Source organism: Papio anubis, chromosome 10 (assembly GCF_008728515.1).
Source record: "Papio anubis isolate 15944 chromosome 10, Panubis1.0, whole genome shotgun sequence".
Lineage (NCBI taxonomy): Eukaryota > Metazoa > Chordata > Mammalia > Primates > Cercopithecidae > Papio > Papio anubis.
Genome location: NC_044985.1, coordinates 91,647,688 through 91,670,927, shown reverse-complemented (window position 1 = coordinate 91,670,927; position 23,240 = coordinate 91,647,688). Strand labels below are relative to the sequence as shown.

Genomic DNA, 23,240 nt, shown 5'->3' with positions numbered 1-23,240 from the left:
TCATAGGATTAACACACGTATTAATAGAGGTTTAATCACTGAAGAAAAGCATTATGCCTACAGAACATGCATCTTCTACGTTTTTTGTTGTTTTTTAAATGGGTAGGTGGCTGAATAGCATACCCTTTACAGGCACAGCAAACCGTCTGAATAGCAGCTGCTCAGTTTAACTTATTCTTTTAAAGGGAAATATATTCTAACAGGACATGTAGATGTTGAAAAATTTTAAGAATAACCTCATAGACACCAATTTAAAATTGTTTCAATTTAGACTCAAATGAGACCACTACAAACAGTCAACAGCAGGGGGATGAGACAAATGTATATTAAACGGTTTGTTGAAATGCTTTCCAAAGATCATAAACGAAAGCTGCCTGGTTGTAGCATAGCTCCTGGTGCTTCCCCGGGCATACACAAACAGCAACTATCTAGAACTGGTCTTCTTGGAGCTGGCCCCTGCCACTGCTGCTCCTGAAGCTTACATCTGTAGAAACCTGCACATTTCCCTGCATGTTCTCTGATCTTGTATCTAGAACGAGAACTTCAGCCAGTTCAGTTGCAGGTTTTGAGAACATTTTAGCTGCCATCGTGGTAGGGCTTAGTGTTCATAATTATAAATTTTGCTTCCTTGAAGAAACCAGTTTGCAGACTAATGACAGCAGTGATCAAAGTCACTTTAGCTTCTGCAACTTCCAAAAGTACTTCCATTTGTTTCAAATTCATTTGCTGTCACACCCTTTGCTAAAATGGCTACCAGCAATATCACTAGGGCTGTTCGGTTTACACCATTAGTAAAGTGGTCAACTTCACCAAAAGCCACTTCAACAGCTACCACAATCACTGGTTCCTTTTTAGTCACAAGCATCCTCACTTCAGTTGTGAATATATGGTATGGTAATTCTGAATGACAGTCATATGGAGTAATGGGCAAAGGCAATAAAAACAAAGTCTTGCCACTGCCTGTCATGACCTTGATCTTCCTCTGTTACTCAACATCATCAAGAAGTGCTCCTTCATATTTTTCTAAATGCCACCCACAAAGCCATTCTCACTGTCCAGTTGGCACCCGAAGAGCTTTGCTGGAAATGCCTCCCTGGCTCACCCTGCCTACCAAGCTCCAAGGCCCTTCCCTTCACAGCAGTCATGAGGCCAGACTGGAAGGAAGACCTGATGAAGCTGCTGTTTCAGGGTCATATTGGTGCCATTTGTGAGGAACTCCATGACTCAGTAAGGCTCCTTGTACTCTCATAGGTAACTCAAGGCCCCCAAAGTGGTGCTGTGGTTGTTGGAGTGAGTACCCAGGGAGCCTCTCAAGTGTGGTGAGTATTGGGTGATGCCCCAGCAGTGTTTCTCAGACTGCCTAAGGGGAACAATGGAGCTTCCTAACTCATCAGACCAATTTCTAAATACAAAAAACACTCCTAATGGGGAGGGGTCAGGGCACAGGGATCTTCATATCTCAAGGCTTCTGTAAAAACAGACCTTCAGATAAAATGTGGAAAGACTAGCAAAAGCAAATATACAATGTGTGACTCAGGTTGAAGCTATGTAACTTCTCAATAGTCCAGAGGCCCTAAGACCTTAATAGTGGCCAAACAATTATTTCAAAGGCCAGACATATGCCCTTTAAGGGCTGTTTATACCCTACTGGTCACATGAAAAAATAAATGAAAGAAAAAGAGCAAAGAGCTTTAACTGGCAGATAACTTTTTAAAAGCCATAAAGGGGCCAGGTGCAGTGGTTCACACCTGTAATCCCAGCTCTTTGGGGGGCGGCCAAGGTGGGCGGATCACAAGGTCAGGAGTTCGAGACCAGCCTGACCAACACAGTGAAACCCTGTCTCTACTAAAAATACAAAAATTAGCCAGGCGTGGTGGCGCATGCCTGTAATCCCACTGTAATTCCAGTTACTCAGGAGGCTGATGCAGGAGAATCACTTGAACCTGGGAAGCAGATGTTGCAGTGAGCCAAGACTGCACCACTGCACTCCAGCCTGGGCACAGAGCGAGACTCCGTCTCAAAAAAAGAAAAAAATAAAATAAAATAAACATATTTACTGTACTATGTTGTTCTGGTAGTATACTTGTAAGATGTTTGCCAAAAACCACCCGAAAAATACTTTTCAATTTATCAAGCAGATTATCACACATCAAAACCTATCAAGTAATGATGGAAAATATATAGTTTTTTTTTTTTTTTTTTTGAGACAGAGTCTTGCTCTGTTGTGAACTGTTATACTAAAGATAGAAATATATAGTCTTATGCCTATTTCCATTATCTGCATAATGTAACCTTTACAAATATTCTTTGTTAACTTTACAGAAACAAATAAGATACTGGAAAATGGTTAGAAAGTTCACCAAAACCTTAAGAAACTCACATGTCCTCAACTGTAATGTCCTTGAGGATCTGGCAGTAGTCCACATTCCATACAGCCTGATCGTCCCAAACCTTTGAGGCAAGAAGAATGGCTCCCAGAACAATCCTTTTCCAGTTAGTGGGACAAATGTCGATTTCAGCATAAGTTAAAAGCCTTTCTAAGTAAACCTGTAAAATAGAACACTGGTCTTTGATTTTAGTTCAGTTTAAATGCTTTGATAAGCTTTTTTTTTTTTTTCGCTCTTGTTACCCAGGCTGGAGTGCAATGGCGTGATCTCAGCTCACCAGAACCTCCACCTCCCAGGTTCAAGCGATTCTCCTACCTTGGCCTCCCGAATAGGTGGGATTACAGGCATGCGCCACCATGCCCAGCTAATTTTTGTATTTTTAGTAGAGACGGGGTTTCTCCATTTTGGTTAGGCTGGTCTCAAACTCCTGATCTCAGGTGATACACCCGATCCTCCCAAAGTGTTGGGATTATAGGCATGAGCCACCGCGCCTGGCCCCTAAATGCTTTGATAAGAATTCATGACTAACAGATTTCTTCTGTTTTTGACCAGAAAATAAGTGCCTTTTATTCTTATGTTCTACAGAGACTTTGCTTAGTCAGCCAAATCACAGTTGTAGGTCAGATATCTGTGCTGCCTACTCTGCCCATATACATTTCCTGCCCGATTTTGGTCACAGGAATGACCGGACATCTCAGCAAAGGGCATCATGAAGAGAGGCACTCTTATCACCTCCACACTCGTAATAGAGTTGTTCAATAAATACTGAGTGCCTACCAGATGCAATGTTAGTAGATAGTAATTTTACAGGTAGTTATATTATGCTCAAATATGAAGTAATACTGAGCACATTTTTACCTTCTCCTTTTCACAGTAACTAACCCTTTTGTGGCACTAGCTTGAAGAACTGCTGGTCAAGAGAGCCACCCAGTGGCTGCTGTGCAGAGCAGCATGATAGGGGCAGGTCTTTAGGGCTATAAAATATTCCCCGTATTCAGTGCCTCCACAAGGAACACACATGGACAAAAGGACGTCTCTGGACTCCTGGTATTTCTCTAAACCTGCCAAGCAGTTTATCAGACAACTTCATGAATTATTTTACATCTACCAAACATCCTTCAAAGAATTGAGCAAAGTGAACAGCTAAGTAAAGATTACAGAGGTAAGCTGTAATTTGCCGTCACCTCAAAGGGTTCTCTGTGGAAGAATATGTCTGTATGCTACTTGAACTCTGTATCGAGACAAGAAGAAATCTTTTTAGGCTGGAGTGCAGTGATGCAATCTTGGCTCATTGCAACCTCCGCCCCCTGGGTTCAAGCGATTCTCCTGCCTCAGACTCCTGAGTAGCTGGGCACCCGCCAGCACGACTGGCTAATTTTTGTATTTTTAGTAGAGACGGGGTTTCACCACGTTGGCCAGGCTGGTCTCAAACTCCTGGCCTCGAGTGATCTGCCCACCTCAGCCTTCCTAAGTGCTGGGATTACAGGAATGAGCCACTGTGCCGAGCCTGAAAAAAGTTCATTTTAACAGAGCTTATTTATTGTCTGAAGGTTATCAGATAGGCAGCTGAGATCTGGCAGTACTCTCCAAACTCAACTGTGTTTTCAAAAATAGGTATTGAACATGACATGTTCTTAAGACAGATTCTGTTCCTTTTCCCCCAAAATTCTGCACTGGCAGTATCCTAAGAATGAACCTCTTTCACAGGGTTCAACTCTCAATGGGAATAATTAGACCACAGGGAAACAACATAGACAATCTCTCAACTTCCTGTTGCCTTTACTGGTAAGCTGATGATGTGCTGATGCTCACTGATACCACTTGCCCTCCTGTGTCAGTGAGTTCTTTTCTTCCCACTAGTGCAGTTGATCCCATTCCACTTGTGCAGAACACTGTCCCCATAATTGCATCTTTCTGAAGGCTTTCTCCTTCTCTGCCAGAGATTCTCCCCAATGTGTTTCCTTTGTTCCCATCCCCCTCCCCACAGTTCCCCAGATGTGTCCTCTCATCTGCTCAAAGCATCATGCCCTGGTATCAGCTTTTCATCTCTCATCTCTCCTTAACCCACTCCTATTTGTCCCTTGCTGCTGTCACTCTCCTGAGACTCCTCTTGCCAACGTCCCCAGAGTCTTCACACTTACAAGCCAGAGCTCTTCATCCCACTGCTCCACTCCCCAAGTCTTCCCTAATATTGTACAGGCCATTTCCATTCACCTAGTTGCTGAGGCCAAATACCTACGCTCAAGTTACCCCACTCCAGACTGTGCGCAATTCCTGCTATGTCCACCTTCACTGGTAGGCTGCTCGCCATTTGTCACTGCTCACCTACATCACCCTAGTCGCTTCTTGACTCTCTTCTCTGCCTCTATTCTGCCAATTACGGTCTACTCTCTTCAAGCCATCAGCATAACCTCTTAAATTAAGAGCACTTCACTCCCCTGCTCAAAATCTACCAAAAGTACCCATCAAACTGGAATAAAAACTTCTTCCTGGCCAGGCACAGTGGCTCACACTTGTAATCCCAACACTTCGGGAGGCCAAGGTAGGCGGATCACTTGAGGTCAGGAGTTCAACACCAGATTGGCCAACATGGCAAAACCCCATCTCTACTTTAAAAAAAAAAGAAAAAAAGAAAAAACAAATTAGACAGGCGTGGTGACGGGCGCTGGTAAGTTCAGGTACTCAGGAGGCTGAGGCAGTAAGAATTGCTTGAACCTGGGAGGTGGAGGTTGCAGTGAGCCAAGATCGCACCACTGCACTCCAGCCTGGGTGACACAGCAAGACTCCATTTCAAAAACAAAACAAAAAACAAAACCTTCCTGTGGCCTGCAAGCCAAAAGGCCCTATGAGTTGTATGTGGCATTGCCCATGTGACCTCACCTCCTCCACTTTTTCCAACTCACTCCAACCACACTGGACACCTTGCTGTTTGTTCCTTGAACACACACACACACACACACACACACACACAAAAATGTTCCTGTCTAGTCTTGGCACTTGTCTGACTGCCTGTAATGCCGGCACTCCTTACCTTCCTACTTTGATCAGGTCACTGCACAAACGTCACCTCTAGAGAGGTTCTTCCTGATCATTCTATCTAAAATAGTGAGCCCCTCCTGTCACTCTGTATCCCTTTTTGCTGCTTCATCTTCTTGCTACTTACCACTACCTGAAAAAATGTCCTCCTCACTAGAACATAAGCTCGTAAAGGCAAGAATTTTGTTCAATCCTCTCCTCTACTCTAGCACTTGGTAGCTCACGTCTGTAATCCCAACACTCTGGCAGGATCACCTGAGGTCAGTTCTGAGACCAGCCTGGGCAACATAGCTAGACTCTAGCTCTACTAAAAAATTAAAACAAACAACAACAACAAAAACAAAATACAAGAATAGTGGCACAGAGTAGGCACCCAGTGAATATTTACAGAATCAGAAACTTCTTGGCAGCATTTAACACTGGGACCACAGCCTCTCTTATCTTGAACTCTTTGTTCTTTTATAACCTTCTCCTGGGTTTCCTCCTTCCACTCCATCTGGGGGCTTGTCCCTCAAATGCTAACAGTCTTTAGAGATCTACTTCTATCCACTTTCTTTTCTTTTTTTAGAGATGGGGGTCTTGCTATGTTGCCCAAGCTGGACTCAAACTACTGCACTCAAGCAATCCTCCCACCTCAGCCTCCCCAGTAACAGGGACTACAGGTGTGCACTACCATGCCTAGCTTGTCCACTTTCATTCTGCACCCTTTCTCTGTATTTGAACAGCTACTCTAACTCTTCATTCCTTACCTCTAAGCTCAGATTCATGCTCCAGTCCAGTATATTCAAATGATTACTGGACACTGCCACTCTGCTACCTCACAGGCACATAGAGCTTAAACCATCTATAATGAACTCCCCCTCTTCCTATACAGCTTTCCCTCCTGTATCACCTGTCTCTCTACCTCTGGAAGCACCACTCCTGCTTCCCTACAGTATGTCCTAAGTGTTCCAAATGGCTTACAGCTCCATGAAAACGCCTAAGTCTGATCCAGTACCCACTGAGGGGTTTCTATTCAAGTGCACAGCAGAAGCCTTCTCTCCTAAATTCCAGATGGATGCTAACGGAGTAGGTACTGACCTAAGTATTCTTTCCCTCCAGGCCATGCAGTTGACCTTCCTCTATAGGTTTGCTGTGGGGAAGAGTAAAACAATCCTAACCACTTGAATAGGATTTATTATTCAATGACAAAATCTTACCATAGGAATTCTGTATGGAGGACATAAAGTTAAGGACACAGTTATAGCTTAGTAAGCTAATCAGCAAAGCCTTTGTCCAAGTATTACTTGTACCATATTGCTGGGCAACATCACAAGCAGGCACAAGAGGTAGGCAGAGATGATTAAAACCCATCATCCAAGGAACAAAGAATTTAGAGCAATAGTTCTCAATCACAACACACATCGGAAATACCTGGGGAATAGGGCCTGGGACTTGGCTTAGACCTACACTGGAATCAGTATCTGGCTCTGAACCACATGGTTTTGTTACCACTCTCCATAACCCCCAGCCCTGCCACCATGCCTTGTATGTGTACACACTGAATGTGTACATGTGCATTGATGGGTAGGGGGAGAAACCAGAAATCTCCCTGGCTGCCTTTTGGAGCAACTGTTCTGTGATGAGAAAAGCAATGGAAACATGTTCAACCATAATGATGATTAAATGTGAAGGTACATATTTACGTTCCTTTGATAGGTTTCTCTTAAAAGTTCTGATGATAATTTCAGGAACCTATTTTTATTTGAAAAATAGGACCATACCCTGTATACAAGACTAATTTCTAAAGACGCTTTATAAATGAGAAATATCTTACCAAAGTTACTATTGCACATTCAGCTGTTAGCTGTGCAGCACTAAAAAGAGTACGAACAAATCTGTAAATAAATTTGTGCTCAGGATCATGCTTAAAGTATTCCTCTGGAACTTTTTCTCGCTGAAAGAAGAAAAGATGCAATGTTAGTATCCACTGAAGAAAAAAAAATTTTTTTTTTTTTGAGACGGAGTTTCACTCTTATTGCCCAGGCTGGAGTGCAATGGCATGATCTTGGCTCACTGCAACCTCTACCTCCCGGGTTCAAGTGAGCCACTACACCCGGTCAGCCTAAGTACTCTTAAGACCAGCAGTGTTGACGTTTGAGCCCATGTACCCCTTAAAATAATTCTGGTTGAGTGACATGACTTTCAGTTTTTAAAATATAAACAATTGCATCTTAAAATATCATAATGATTCAAAACTCATCACCATTTATCATTAAGGAAAAATACAGGCACAACTCAGAAAATTTTTATGTTCCTTTCCACTTTCCCTCCACAGAACTCTATCAAAATGTAAACTACTTGTAGGCTCGAAAGTCTTACTAATCGCAGCATGTCATGATCCTCTTAAATAAACTTTGAAAAAATAGTTTTAGTTTCCTGTAACCATAAGGCTCAAAGGCTTCATTGTCCAATACAATAGTTATTAGTCACAAGCGGCTATCATATACCTGAGGAAGTGAATTCTTAAATGTTCACACCATTTTAATTGATTTAAATTTAAATTGTTTTCTAATAATCTTCATAGAGATCACATTTATTTGTTAGGACTATTTATAAATATCAGCATGAAATAAACATAACTCTATGAGAGAAAAATACTACCTCAAAAAAAGTGACACTTACTGTAAGTGGATGTGATCTCTCATCAAAAATATCCAAGGATCTATTTGCATCTCTATAAAATAAGAATATGCATTGAAGAAGTTAATTCAGGAACTGTTAATACTGAGTAAAATGTCTGCTGGGGGTGGCAGGAGATGCCTCCTGTTTGCTTTGGTGTTTGCTTCACCAAAGCAAACAGTTGTACAAATTCTTCTCCTGGATCCCAGCCTTTAGAGGATTTCCTGACCTGTTTTTACTCAGCACATGAGGTTCTGTACTGTGAAGTCTTTTCTACAATGACAATTCAGAATTGCCTTTAAGTGTTGGCCCTCCCTAACAGGCAATGGTAATAAAGTGTATTTTCACTCTTCTAACCCCTCATTGGAACTCAAGAACATTTTACAAAGCAGTAGTGGTGGGCAATAAAATCTTCGGAACTTTAATGACTGTGAATGAGATTCAGATTTCCCAGGCTTTTCCTCTCTAGTTCTCTGTATTACATTCTTGACATATATTTGTTTATTTTAAGTAGTTTGATGAGTTAAAAACTGTATTGCCTTTTTACTTTAAAAGAGACAAGCCTTTGATAATCTTTACAAGTTTATAAAACTAATACATTGTGCTCATTTAATAAAACCAGTGGTTCTCCAAGTGTGGTCTGTGGACTTCTGGAGACCCTCTAGATCCTTTTCTAAGAGGTCCTTGAGGTCAAAACTGTTCTTATAAGAATACTTATTCTGGCCGGGTGCGGTGGCTCAAGCCTGTAATCCCAGCACTTTGGGAGGCCAAGACGGGCGGATCATGAGGTCAGGAGATCGAGACCATCCTGGCTAACACAGTGAAACTCCGTCTCTACTAAAAAATAAAAAAAAAAAAAAACTAGCCGGGCGAGGTGGCGGACACCTGTAGTCCCAGCTACTTGGGAGGCTGAGGCAGGAGAATGGCGTAAACCCGGGAGGCGGAGCTTGCAGTGAGCTGAGATCCGGCCACTGCACTCCAGCCTGGGCGACTGAGCGAGACTCCGTCTCAAAAAAAAAAAAAAGAATACTATTCAACCTGAGAAAGCTGATTGAATATTTAGAAATAAAAATAATTAAAAAAAAAAGAATACTAAGATATTGCTTGCTTTTTGACTGTTTGACATTTGTAATAAATGTATAACAGCGAAAGTGGGTAAACTGCTGGCTTCTCAGCATGAAATCAAGGCAGTGCTACCAAATTATACTAGTAGTCATTCTATTCTTTACTGCCTCTTGCAGTTCAAGAAAAACACCTGCTTCACTTACGAATATCCTTGATGAAGCAGTAAAAATTAATGGTATTATTAAATATTGACCTTTCTTTTTACTATTCTGAGTAAGCAGAAAGTAGATATAAAGTAATTCTGCATAACAAGGTATGGCTGTGTTAAGGAAAAGCACTTGTGATTTAATTGTGAGCTAAACAAGCCTTTTTTTCCATAGAATATCATTTTTACTTGAAAATACGACTATCATTCTCAAAAATGAAAGAAGTGGCCAGGTGTGGTGGCTCATGCCTGTAATCCCAGCACTCTGGGAGGCCGAGGCAGGTGGATCAGTTGAGGTCAGGAGTTTGAGACCAGCCTGCCCAACAGGGTGAAACCCCCAACTTTACTAAAAATACAAAAATTAGCCAGGCATCGTGACAGTTACCCATACTCCCGGCTACTCAGGAGGCTGAGGCAGGAGAATCACTTGAACCCGGAAGGCAGAGGTTACAGTGAGCCAAGATGGCACCAGTGCACTCCAGCCTGGGCAACAGAGTGAAACTCAGTCTCAAAAGATAAATAAATAATTTTAAAAAATGAAGTGGGCCCGTCACTTCAAGAAAATAACACTATTTGTTGCAATGATATGATAAAATTCAAGCTTTCAAACTAAAAATCAGGATTTGGAGAAACTTGTACCTTATTATGTAAGTTTAATAGCTTCTCAATACTTAAAAATATTTTAATACAATTGGTGGGGACACTAACAAAAGCGAGCTTTTGACACTGTCAAGAAATGAACCAGGCTGGGTGCGGTGGCTCACGCCTGTAATCCCAGCACTTTGGGAGGCTGAGGCATGCGGATTGCCTGAGCTCAGGAATTCAAGACCAGCCTGGGCAACATGGTGAAACCCTGTCTCTACTAAAAATACAAAAAATTAGCTGGGTGTGGTGGCGTGTACCTGTAATCTCCGCTACTTAGGAGGTTGAAACAGGAGAATCGCTTGAACCCAGGAGGCGGAGGTTGCAGTGAGCTGACATTGCACCACTGCACGCCAGCCTGGGTGACAGAACGAGATTCTGTCTCAAAAAAAGAAAAAAGAAACGTGAACCAGTATTTTCCATATAGCCAATGCATAATATTATAAAAGCAAGTAAGGGGAAATGATACATTTATTGTACAAGACAGATGGGTGAGTACTAACAAAAAATTCATTGATACATGAAATTCCACTGTAACCATTTTAAGAAACTAGCACTTGTGGAGTGCTGGGTAGTATTAAAGAATACTGGCCAGGTGTGGTGGCTCATGCTTGTAATCCCAGCACTTTGGGAGGCTGAGGGGGGTGGATCACCTGAGGTCAGGAGTTCAAGACCAGCCTGGTCAACATGGCGCAACACCATCTCTACTAAAAATGCAAAAATTAGCCAGGCATGGTGGCATGCACCTGTAACCCCAGCTACTCGGGAGCCTGAGGCAGGAGAATCGCTTGAACTCTGGAAGTGGAGGTTGCAGTGAGCTGAGATCGCGCCACTGCACTCCAGCCTGGGCAACAGAGCAAGACTCCATCTCAAAAAAAAAAAAAAAACCAAATAAATAAAAATAAATTAAAAAATAAAGAATACCCACAACCATCTGAAAGCTTTAAAAATATACCTTTTACCAACTATGTATTTGCAAGAGGCTAGGTCATCTTCTTATCACTTCTTCAAAACAAATTACAGCTCACTACCAGGGTGCAATATTAGCCATGTAATACACCTACACATGTACTCACTGTATCTAAAATAAAAGTTGAAATTAAAAAAAAAAAACTAATTACAAAGACAGAGATGAGAATCCAGCTGTTTTCTATTAAGCTGGACACCAGAGTTGCAAAAATATAAATACATGACACACATTTTACTCAACTTTGTTGTTGAAGAGAGTTATTTTTCATGAGAAAATATTATTTGTGTTAACAATATTGTTCTCAGTCAGGGGTTATATTTTTGTTGTCACAACCTGGGACAGCTGTTAAATATCCTACAATGCACAGGACAGTCCCCGAAACAAAGACTTATCTAGCTCAAAATATCAACAGTGCCAAGGTTGAGAAACCAAAACTAAATATAGGTTGTTTTTTTTAAAATTCTCAATTTCAATTTCTAATATAATAAATATCAATATAACCAACACAAACAATTACTCTTTGGGATCCTCAGTAATTTAATAGTTAAAACTGTCTTAGGGACCAGAAAAACCACAAATGATTCAGTTCAATACTGTAATAGCACTCTACAGCTTATGATGTCTATAGTTATGACCTAATACTGAACTTGATATCATGCAAAGTAATTAGCTGGAATAACAAGACAGGTTTTAAAGGAGCTCACCTGTTCTTTATGTGGTAATATATTGCTAAGGTCACACTGTGAAAGGAAAAAAAATTATTTTTAACAACTGATTTAAACATTTGTTAGGCCTGAAGACATTTTTTAAATGAGGGAAGGGAGGAACCTCCTAGTGGCCCTGAAATCCTCTAGTTCAGAACAGTACCATATAGGTACTTTCCCCTTGTTTTAGTTCCTTTCAGCAAAAATACAAGAACCAAAATGCTAAGTAACATGCTGTTAAAATACATGTTTCTGTTGACTATTATAACATATAAATAATTACATATATCCCCATTTGCTCTTCTGCCCATAGAACCTTTCATCTTATGCAAGTTCTACCTATTTGTATACACACTTAAATTTAAACTGTTTGGTTTTTTGGTTATTTTTATTTTTTGCTTTTTAAGTTGTTAGGCTCTGCATTTCAGTTGATTTAATTAACTATCACCTACTCACCCATTTTTCATTATTTCCCCTTAAATAAAAGTGTTTTATACCAAATAAAATCATTTACGATCAATTCTGCATCATTAGTAGAAAATTTATTAGTAAATAAGTGCACACAAAACCAATGATAGGTATAGCTATCCTGAAATAAGCAGTGCTAACAATGCAGCATAAAACTACAAAGTGTAATATTAATGGCAAGTACTTCCACATTGGTTTAAATATTAGTGAACAGACACGACTTTTCAGATATGTTACTGTAGTCCTAAATTACCCACAGATGTTGTGTATCAGGAAACAAGGAGTTGTCTTAGGTAAGCAATATGCTTCCATTTGCCCTCAGTCTCTAAACTGAGGCTCAAAATAATTGAGGGAAGGCAAATCTGAATTTTAAAAGTAAGTCTATACAATGTTAGCACTTTTTTTAAAAAGTCTGTAACATTAGCATCTAAAATGGATACTTCTATAGTGCTTCAAACAGTTTCATGTCCAAATTGATTTTAACATTACAGAATTTCAAGTTATATGCTGAAAAGGACCACAGAACCTTACATGACATTTAATCCAACACCCAGTTTACAGATATGGGAACCAAGGCTTAAAACTGACTTGCCCACGGTCCCACCAAATAGAATTGAGTTCGTCCTCCTACACTCAATTAAGCAGTGGTTCTCAAACTTTCTGCACACTGCAATCACCTGAGGAGCTTTAAAAACTGCCTAACTTCCAACTTGAGACATTCTGATTTAATTGGCATTGGGTATGACTTGGGATATGAGGAGTGTTTTTTTGTGTGTTTTGTTTTGAGACGGAGTCTCGCTCTGTTGCCCAGGCTAGAGTAAAATGGCATGATCTCGACTCACTGCAACCTCCGCCTCCCGGATTCAAGCTATTCTCCTGTCTCAGACTCCCAAGTAGCTGGGATTACAGGTGCACGCCACCACGCCTGGCTAATTTTTTTGTATTTTAGTAGAGATGGGGTTTCACCGTGTTGCCCAGGCTGGTCTTGAACTCCTGAGCTCAGGCAATCTACCCACCTAGGCCTCCCAAAGTGCTAGGATTACAGGTGTGAGCCACCACGCCCAGCCTGAGGGTTGTTTTTAAAGTTCCCCTGGTGATGATTCCTACGTGCTGCAAAGTTTGGGAACGACTGAGTTAGGGTTAAGATCAGAATCATCTGGGATGTGCTTGTCCGTGTAATTATGCCTCACATGCCTTCTTCATTTTCCTAAAAGGCTTGTGACTGCCTAGAGATCAAGGGAAGGTGGAGGTGAGATGAATGTGTTTGTAGACATACATTTTGAAAAAAGTTGCTTAAGTGATTCTGATATGGCTCACCCACCCCATGAGAATAATGCACTATTAAGCCATGATAAATGTTTTTCAAAATCTTTCCTAAAAGTCAATTTGCCCTACTAGTGAAATCTTTATTTAACCAATAGTGAAATATACCAAATGACCATTTCTAAAACTTACTGAGAACAAATTAAAACTTCCTGTACTTCCCAAAGTAGACATCTAAAAATTAAGACTAAAATGGGGGGAAAAAAGCATGAAATCTTTTATACTTGTTTGAGCAAAGTTAATCTTTAAAACTACTTTGAATCTTACAGAAACATCAGAATCTTTTGAATTCAAAAGAAGCCAGGGACTCTAGCCAAAGTGGACTGGTTTTTTAACTCAAGGATTTAGGACCTTGGCTGAATACAAACATTCAATGATTACTCAGTAGGTGTCAAAGCTCAGGACTTTAGACAGAGTCAGAGTCCAGCTCGTGCTGAAACACAATTCGATTTCAACTACTGTTATAAGGGAGAGAGGAAAGTGACATGATTATGAGTGTAAATTTTTTGCTTTTAAAGTAGAAGTTACTGACAATTGAATTAACTAAAAAAAAAAAAAAAAGCTAGTACATTAGAAACAAGTAAGTTTATAAGCTAGTTACGTTTTTAGACTGAAAAGTAAAATTAGGAATAAGGACATTAATATTCTAGTGTAGCACTTCTCAAACTGTGTTCTGAAAATCAACGCTCATAATCGAAGGAGATGTTAATAGTTTCCTCACAACCCCAATGGAGTTGTTTGTTGTTGTTGTTAGTTTTTAAATAAACTTGAAAGGTTCATCTTAGGGTGTTCTGAAAGTGCATCTCAGATTGTGCCCAAGAGGTGCTCATGCACGACAGGGAAAATTTAAATGCAGATACACTGTGGTGCCAGTAGAGGACAAGCTGTTCCTTCTTCCAAGAGTAGTTTCCAAAGCAGTACACATTGTTTTAGGCCTGTAACTCATAACAAACTAATGTTTTTCCAGAAACATCCAATAAAAAGCACCTCTCCTTCTCACATTATGTTCAACACTGTCTTAACATAAATGCATTAAATAAATAGCTACACTTTTCTGGGATTGCTTCTTCACTAACTGGCTTTCCCTTCCACCATGCAGCCTAAGATTAAAACAGGAAATGAAAATTCATATTGAGGTCCTTGAAATCAATATATAGTTGACACCAATTTCTTAAACTGATTGCTGAAAAGGACAATCAAATGGCTGAAATTACCGAGGATGGCGAGGATGCTTTTAGCATATAAGGGGGTCTGTCACTTAGCCCTTGGCAGCCTAGTTGTACTCACCATTTTACTGTGGTTCTAAGATTAGGCTGGCTGACTGTGCTGTCATCTAGAAATATTGTTGAGCATGAGCTATACTTTTTAGTAAGCTGCCCTGGAGATACCTGAAGGGGAAGGGAAATAGAAGAAAATGTCACAGTAAGTTAAACCTATAAAAGTGTGGTTTTTTCCTTGGTTAAAATGTCAAATGATAAAGCATTAAGATATTTCTTACACTCCATGAACTGACTTGAGTGTGGTATCATGTGCAGCTCTATGGGAAACCCAGTGGAGGCTCTCCCACAGACAGTGTTTTGAGGAATGGGTTATAAAATGCTGCTCTTGTGATACCTATAATCAAACCTGGCAAGCATCTGTTATGCATTCCCTATATAAATTAATGGGAAAAGTTTACAATAAGATTTGTATTTCTTTCTTAAGCAATAAAAAGCAGCTGAGATTTTCTATTATTCATTTACTACAGTAAAATGTAATGTCTTAAATCATATTTGCATAAGAGCATTTTATTGCGGTAAATGAAAGCCTAATACTACATTTACTAAGTTACTAATACTAAATGTATTAGTTCAGGAGACAGTATGAGAAACAAGTGTTTCACAGAGGCTCTGTCTGCCAGGGCTGCTCCATCACCCACAGCGAGAGGGGGCCTGTTTTCTTATATGGAGGAGAAAAAGTATCACTTTAATATTCCAAAAAACAGATGACAAAAACAACTTTAGGAATTTACCTTTCACTTCATATTTAAATAAAACTGCCATTACATTACTCAAATGAGAACCTCAGAGAACACTCTCCATTTCAAAATGTTATTAATTTTATTCTATAAGTTATTTGACAGGCATCATGGCACTTGCCTGCCTCACTCATGCTGCTCTGCCTGGAATACCTAGTTCTTCCTCCTTATCCCAATAAGCCTAGCCCCATCTACCTTCTGGGATCCCTTTGCCAGCAGCCACACCAAAAAACATTTCCCTTTTGGTACATTCATCCATCTAATTCACCACTTGTTATATGATACCAATTGCGTGTGGAGTATCCCCTCATAAGAAAGTAAGCTTCTTGCTCCGGGAGTGGTGGCTCATGCCTGTAATCCTAGCACTCTGGGAGACTGATGCGGGCAGATCACAAGGTCAGGAGTTCGAGACCAGCCTGGCCAAGATGGTGAAACCCCATCTCTACTAAAAATACAAAAATTAGCTGGGCGCAGTAGTGCGCACCTGTAATCCCAGCTACTCAGGAGACTGAGGCAGGAGAATTGCTTGAACCTGGGAGGCGGAGGTTGCAGTGAGCCATGATTGCGCCACTGCACTCCAGCCAGGGCGACAGAGTGGGACTCCGTCTCAAAAAAAAAAAAAAAAAGAAGGTAAGCTTCTCCAGGGAAGGAAGGACTCTTCCTCCTCATACCCCTGGCTGCTGAGCACAGAATTGGGGACAAATTTAGGAGTTCAACAAGTGTTCGACAAATTATTTAAATCAGTTACAATTTGGAAGGTAAATGCTACTATAGACACAAATTAGTAGAATTTATCTGCAGTTGTATCAAGGAGGTGACCATGAACTTTTTGAGCCCTCTAAAAAATAAACCATCTTTAAAACACTTTAGAAGTATCCATTTATTTGGGAAGAGTGCAACAGTCAAATACTGAAACAGCCTGAACTATGTTAAGACAATTCTCTTCCTTAAAAATAAGGTCAGTAACCAAATCCCAGTCATGGAATAGCTGAAAGTAACAGTAGCATTTTTTTAAACCACAGAATACTAATAATTTTAACACTTAAAAAAAAAAAAACGACTAATTCAGATGAGCCTTCCTTCTTCCTATTAATATGATAATTTTTACCACGTTGTCACACTCTCTCATCAGTATCCCACACATATACATAAAGACAGGGCAGGGAGAAGGTCTAGTTGTTGCTTTTAAAAGTGCATGCATTTAAAAATTGCCAGTAGCCAATAATCAGAAATATCCATACAGTGTAACACCATTTTGTTTCAGATGTTTTTACTGCAGTCACTTAATTCTTACTAACAAAAAGTCCCAGATATTCTATTTTTAAAAAATATTACTATTTGAAGGACCAAATTCTCCTTCAAGCTAGAAATGTTTTCAACTATATCTAAACTCATGTTTAAGCTATTATATTTAATGTATATAGTTTACATTAACTGTGTGTGTTAATGTATATACTTTTATTGTCTCAAAAAAAAAATACAGTATAAAAAATAACAATTGACTCATTCAAATACTTTCATTCAAAGTGGAAGGTGGGGCCGGGCACGGTGGCTCACATCTGTAATTCCAGCACTTTGGGAGGCCAAGGAGGGTGGATCACCTGAGGTCAGGAGCTCGAGACCAGCCTGGCCAACATGGAGAAACCCTATCTCCACTAAAAATACAAAAATTAGCCAAGTGTAGTGGTGGGCTCCTATAATCCCAGCTACTTGGGAGGCTGAGGCAGGAGAATGGCTTGAACCTGGGAGGCGGAGGTTGTAGTGAGCCAAGATCGCACCACTGCACTCCAGTCTGGGTGATGGAGCGAGACTTGGTCTTTAAAAAAAAAAAAAAGAAACCTCTCTGCTAATCAATATGTAGCATGAGACACAGCACTAACTTTCAACTATCCAAATTTTTTGTTATCAAGAGCATCCCTGTATCTCTTGAGACTAGAGGGTGGCAGAATTAAGCTTCTGAGCAAAGCAATTATAGCTGGCAACAGGTAATTCCCCCATCATCTTGCGGGAAAACTCAACAATTTCCTTTATTTTAGGCTAAAGCCTTACCAATGCTGACTTACAACCTCAACAAACTACCGGCAAACATAATAATATAAAATATAAATACTTAAAAAAAAAAAAATCCAAACAGCAAAACACTACTGCAAGTTTACAGATGTTATTTCAGGTAGTCACAAAATAGGGACAAAGAATTTATCATTCATCTTCATTTAGTCTGCACAAATGACAATCTTTAACAAGAAAGGGAAGGGGTACTGAGTAGACTTAAGGTAGAATAGCAAAGATATAAAATAATCACACTTAGTAGTCTACTGAGTCACAACTGAAACCTTAAAGGTAAACTACCTGTTGAACTCCTATCCCTACCCACTGACTTTTCCCATTGTGCCTAATGCCTCTTATTTTAACCCATTTAAAATAAGAGGTAAATGCTACTACAGACTCCATCTCAGAAAGAAAAAAAAAAAAAAAAAAGAATGACTTTTAATTAACTTAAAAATTTCTGACATTTTGTGCATTAATGAAAACACCTCCATCTATGTTGCACAGTAATGGGACAATATAGCAGGGTGCAGAGTTTGAATACAATTCCTAAGCCCTTAGTAGAAGAGTATAATATGCTTATTATAGGTATAACTAAAAAATGTCTGGATTAGTATCATTATGTTGAATTTAAACTTAGATTTACACTTTAAATAAAGGTTCTAAATTTGGGTTAAACATGGCAGGTTGACCATAAATGTATTTCCTCGCTCTCCTGAAATTTCATTAGAATTAAAGACATAAAATAAAGGTCATACACAGGATCAGGCAACAGGAATGACAGCAGCAACTTTTTCTATTTTATTTTATTTATTCATTTTTGAGAGTTTATTAATTAATTAATTAATTTTTGAGACAGAGTCTTGCTCCGTTGCCCAGGCTAGACTGCAGTGGTGCAATCTTGGCTTACGGCAGCCTCCACCTCCCAGGTTCAAGCGATCCTCCTGCCTCAGCCTCCTGAGCAGCTGGGATTACAGGCACACACCACCACACCCAGCTAATTTTTATATTTTTAGTAGAGATGGAGTTTCACCATGTTGGCCAGGCTGGTCTCAAACTCCTGGCCTCAAGTGATCCGCCTGCCTCAGCCTCCCAAAGTGCTGGGATTACAGGCGTGAGCCACCACACCTGGCCACAGCAGATGATTTTTTTTTTTTTTTTTTTTTTTTGAGACGGAGTCTCGCTCTGTCGCCCAGGCTGGAGTGCAGTGGCCGGATCTCAGCTCACTGCAAGCTCCGCCTCCCAGGTTCACGCCATTCTCCTGCCTCAGCCTCCCGAGTAGCTGGGACTATAGGCGCCCGCCACCACGCCCGGCTAGTTTTTTGTATTTTTTTAGTAGAGACGGGGTTTCACTGTGTTAGCCAGGATGGTCTCGATCTCCTGACCTCGTGATCCGCCCGTCTCGGCCTCCCAAAGTGCTGGGATTACAGGCGTGAGCCACCGCGCCCGGCCTAGCAGATGATTTTTAATAAATCTTGAAAGATGAAAAAGACAATGGAGTGGTAACTGATATGGAAGCACAACTTTTGTGCCTAGAGAGAGTGACTGGAACAGGATCAAGTTAGTTTGTCTTGCAGAACCCAAGGCAGGCTCCAAACTCAAAGACACATGGCACCTTGGAAGGTAGAATGAAACATAAAACAAAACCAGCAAGGTCAGTTGAAAACATGTAGTTAGAGTCCCAGGTCCACCTGTCCTCCCATCTTATAAAGAATATATAAGGTCTGGGCTCAGAAATAGTAGGACTGAAATCTGAGAAATGGGAAAAAAAACTACACACTGAGAAGTAGAACTCTACCTCCCTTTTTCCAATTCTGCTTCTGGAAAACGAGCAGCCATGCTTGTACTCCCCAGGTAGAAAACTGGGAGAGTCTTCTCTGAAAAAACTGAACAGTCTCAGAAAAGATGCACCCAGCAGGGCACAGCGGCTCACACCTGTAATCTCAGCACTTTGGGAGACTGAGGTGGGTGAATTTGAGGCCAGGAGTTCAAGAACAGCTTGGCTAACATGGCAAAACCCTGTCTCTACTAAAAAAAAAAAAAAAATTAGCCGGGCGTGGTGGCACACACCTGTAATCTCTGTCACTCAAGAGACTGAGGCACAAGAATTGCTTGAACCCGGGAGGAAGAGGTTGCATCTTGGCAGAGGGCGCTGAGATCACGCCACTGCACTCCAGCCTGGGTGACAGAATGAGACTCTGTCAGAAAGAAAAGCAAAGGAAAGGACAGAACAGGAGAAAGGAAAGGGGAAAGGAAGGAGGAAAGGAAAGGAAAAAGGAAAGGGGAAAGGAAAAAATAAGAAAAGAGAAAAGATAAGATAAGACCCACCAGGTAACAGACGGAGGTCTCCTAAATTAAAGGCTGGCTTGGCCTCCAATGTCCTTGCAGTAAGAACCATCAGTTAACAAAAGTCCTGCTTGCAATTAGAGAAAGCCAGGGACTATCACACATGTGAGGGAAGCCTCCAACAAGAGAGAGCAAAACAATAGGAAAAAGGAATGCATGGGAGTTGTGAAAATCCAGAAGCAAATGAAAACTTTAAAAAATTCTTAAAACACCCTCAGAAAGATGAAAGATTCAATAGAAGGGTTAGAGCATAAAGTAAAAGAATGCCCAACAGGTAGAACAAAAGACTAACTAGAAAATGGGAGAGTGGGGGGGGGGAGACAATTAAAGATCAATGCAGAAACACTGGTCTAAGAAGCTCAGCATCTAAATACTAAGAATATCAGGAAAAAGAAGGAACAAAGAAACAAGAAAATTCTGTAGAAGACATAGTCTGCAGACTTATTGGTCCCAATAAAAAGAAAAGGTCCAGGCTGGGTGCGGTGGCTCAGACCTGTAATCCCAATCCCAACACTTTGGGAGGCCGAGGCAGGCAGATCACAAGGTCAGGAGATCGAGACCATCCTGGCCAACACGGTGAAATCCCTTCTTCACTAAAAATACAAAAAAATTAGTCGGGCCTGGTGGCGTGCGCCTGTAGTCACAGCTACTTGCGAGGCCGAAGCAGGAGAATCACTTGAACTTGAGAGATGGAGATTGCAGTGAGCTGAGATCACGCCACTGCACTCAAGCCTGGCGACAGAGCAAGACTCCGTCTCAAAAAAAAGAAAAAAGAAAGAAAAGGTACATAGCAAGCCATATTATGAAATTTCAGGATCTCAGGGATAGAGAAGGCACTAAAAAGCTTCCAGAGACATGTAAAAACTGGTTACATGTACTGTATCACACAATGGCAACAGATTCAAGAATACCATAATGAGAACACAATAGAGAAATGTCTTCAGAACTATGAAATTTAGTGTGAACCTAGCATTTTATACTCTAGCATTTTATACTCTTATGAAATAGGAAGCTTTGGCCAGATGCAGTGGCTCACACCTGTAATCCCGACACTTTGAAAGGCTGATGTGGGTGGATGGCTTGAGCCCAGGAGTTTGAGACCAGCCTGAGCAACAGGGCAAAACCCCATCTCGATGGAAAAATACAAAAATTAGCTGCACATAGTGGCACACACCTGTAGTCCCAATTACTCAGAAGGCTGAGATGGGAGGATCACTTGAGCCCAGTAGGTTAAGAATACAGTGAGCCGAGATCACACCACTGTCATCCAGCTTGGGCAACAGAGTGAGACCCTGTCTCAAAAAAAAAAAAAAGGCCAGGCGCAGTGGCTCACGCCTGTAATCCCAACACTTTGGGAGGCCAAGGTGGGCAGATCATCTGAGATCAGGAGTTCGAGACCAGCCTGGTCAACATGGTGAAACTCCGTCTCTACCAAAAATACAAAAATTAGCTGGGTGTGGTGGCAGGCGCCTGTTAATACCAGCTACTCGGGAGGCTGAGGCAGGAGAATTGCTTGAACTCGGGAGGTGGAGGTTGCAGTGAGCTGAGATTGCACCACTGCACTCCAGCCTAGGGGACAAGAGCAAGACTCTCTCTCAAAAAAAAAAAAAAAAAAGAGAGAGAGAAAAAGAAATGAGAGGTTTTCGGACAGGCTAGATCTCTATGCCTGTCTATGGACCCTTTCCCAGGAAAATGTGCTCCAGTACAACTAGGAAGGATAACAAGATAGAGAGAATACAGAATCTAGGATTTAAGGGACCCAAAACAAGAGGAGTTATGTGAGATCCCAGGTGACTTCAGAGAGAGATCCCAGGAAAACAGGCACAGAGCAGGCTTAGGAAAAGCCCGTCTATATTTGAGGAGGATGACAAAAGCCTGAGTAAAGTTGTCTCCAAGAGAAAAATGGAACAGATGTGTTTTAGTAGATGGAAAATACTTTTGATAGGCATGTGGCAAATGCTACAACATTTGGGGGGGAAAATAGCTGTTAGAAAACAGCCAAATGAATATAGTCAGGGAATTAATTCCACAAAAAAAAAAAAAAAAAAAAAAAAAAAGAACATGAAAGCAAGGAGACCAGCCAAGGGATACTCACTGCATTTGGCTGTGTGAGTTAGTGGAGGCTAGGAAAAGAGACATGCAGACATGCTCAGATTTCGGAAATATTTAAGAGAAACAAAGGATGTACAAGGAGGAGAAAGAAAGAATAACATATGACTCAGCAGTGAATAATATCTGTATAATCATAACAATGTAAACATCGATTACTGATTTAATTTAAAATGTGATATATGTGGGGGGAATAGAGGAAAGGAAATAAGGTCACGGTAGAGTGAGGAAGCTAAGCTTTCACCTGCTATGACAGGAAGTCAACATATACTGCTAAAAATGAAGTTAGCTATTATAATTTTGTTACTTGATTTTTAAAAAGATTAAAAAATGTACGCAAAAATATTTAAGGCAGATATTTATACCACAACCAAATTACTGAAATTTAACTTAAATGTCAGAAACCCTGAACAAATGGGCACACTAAGTCAAAGACTTTCCTGCATAAATTTGATTCCTAGGAAAATAGAAATGATTTAGAAAATCCACAAAAAGAGGCCCACACTAACAGTATTCGGTCCCCATTATATTTTTATGGAATCACAGAGAGACATACTTTTAATTCAATTATTAATTTCTTAACTTTCCAACTGTTTACTTACATGGTTTAAATGGTTGCTCTTCCTCTTTTCTCGCACTAAGAATAAAAAAAATTAGCTGATCAATTCTGATATAAATGCCACAGTATAAAAGTAGTTGCTGATCATCTGATTACCAATATACAAAATGAGATAAAAATTCCATTTAAAAAATAATTTCCAACAAAACTCATCATTTAAATCATCTGGCAAGATGAATCCCATAAAATAAAATCTAAAAACTTAGTTTTACTTTTTGACCTAACAGATATTCTACTACATAGAAATGAAAGAATCCTTATGTACAAAAGAAAGGGACAAAACAAATTATGCTTAATGAGAAATTTAGCTAATAGGTTTCCCTGTTGCATATCTGAACCATCATCCAGTAGTATTTTTTAATTCTACATTTAAAGGTCACTTAATTACCAAGATCTAACTGCTGACAGCTCTAAGAACCAGTTTCTGACTAGGTGCCAATCTCTAGCTGCACCACAATCCCTGCAAGCATCCTGAACCACTTACGGGTCATCTACTAATATGTTACTGAAAAAATAAACGGGTCTTTATACAAGTGGAAAGTAAACTACCTTAAATTTAAAAGTTAAAATGAATGTTAACCTAACTGAACATGGTATATTCAGCACATAAAATCATTTTAACAAAAGCCAGAAGAATAAAAG

General features: G+C 40.3%; 1 protein-coding gene across 2 annotated transcripts in view; it reads right to left on the bottom strand.

Moving 5' to 3' along the window:
- The window catches only part of CCNYL1 (cyclin Y like 1), a 46,375-nt gene that overhangs the window by 6,848 nt on the left and 16,287 nt on the right, over positions 1–23,240 (bottom strand). Inside the window, exons 3-8 of one of the 2 annotated variants that reach the window (XM_017946882.3) lie at positions 22,582–22,616; positions 14,749–14,849; positions 11,671–11,706; positions 8,088–8,139; positions 7,240–7,359; positions 2,381–2,547 (exon numbers count right to left, since the gene is read on the bottom strand). In XM_017946882.3, the coding sequence (XP_017802371.1) occupies positions 2,381–2,547; positions 7,240–7,359; positions 8,088–8,139; positions 11,671–11,706; positions 14,749–14,849; positions 22,582–22,616 (511 nt within the window). The remainder of the gene's footprint in view (positions 1–2,380; positions 2,548–7,239; positions 7,360–8,087; positions 8,140–11,670; positions 11,707–14,748; positions 14,850–22,581; positions 22,617–23,240) is intronic. The other variant, XM_017946883.3, reaches the window with a different exon arrangement.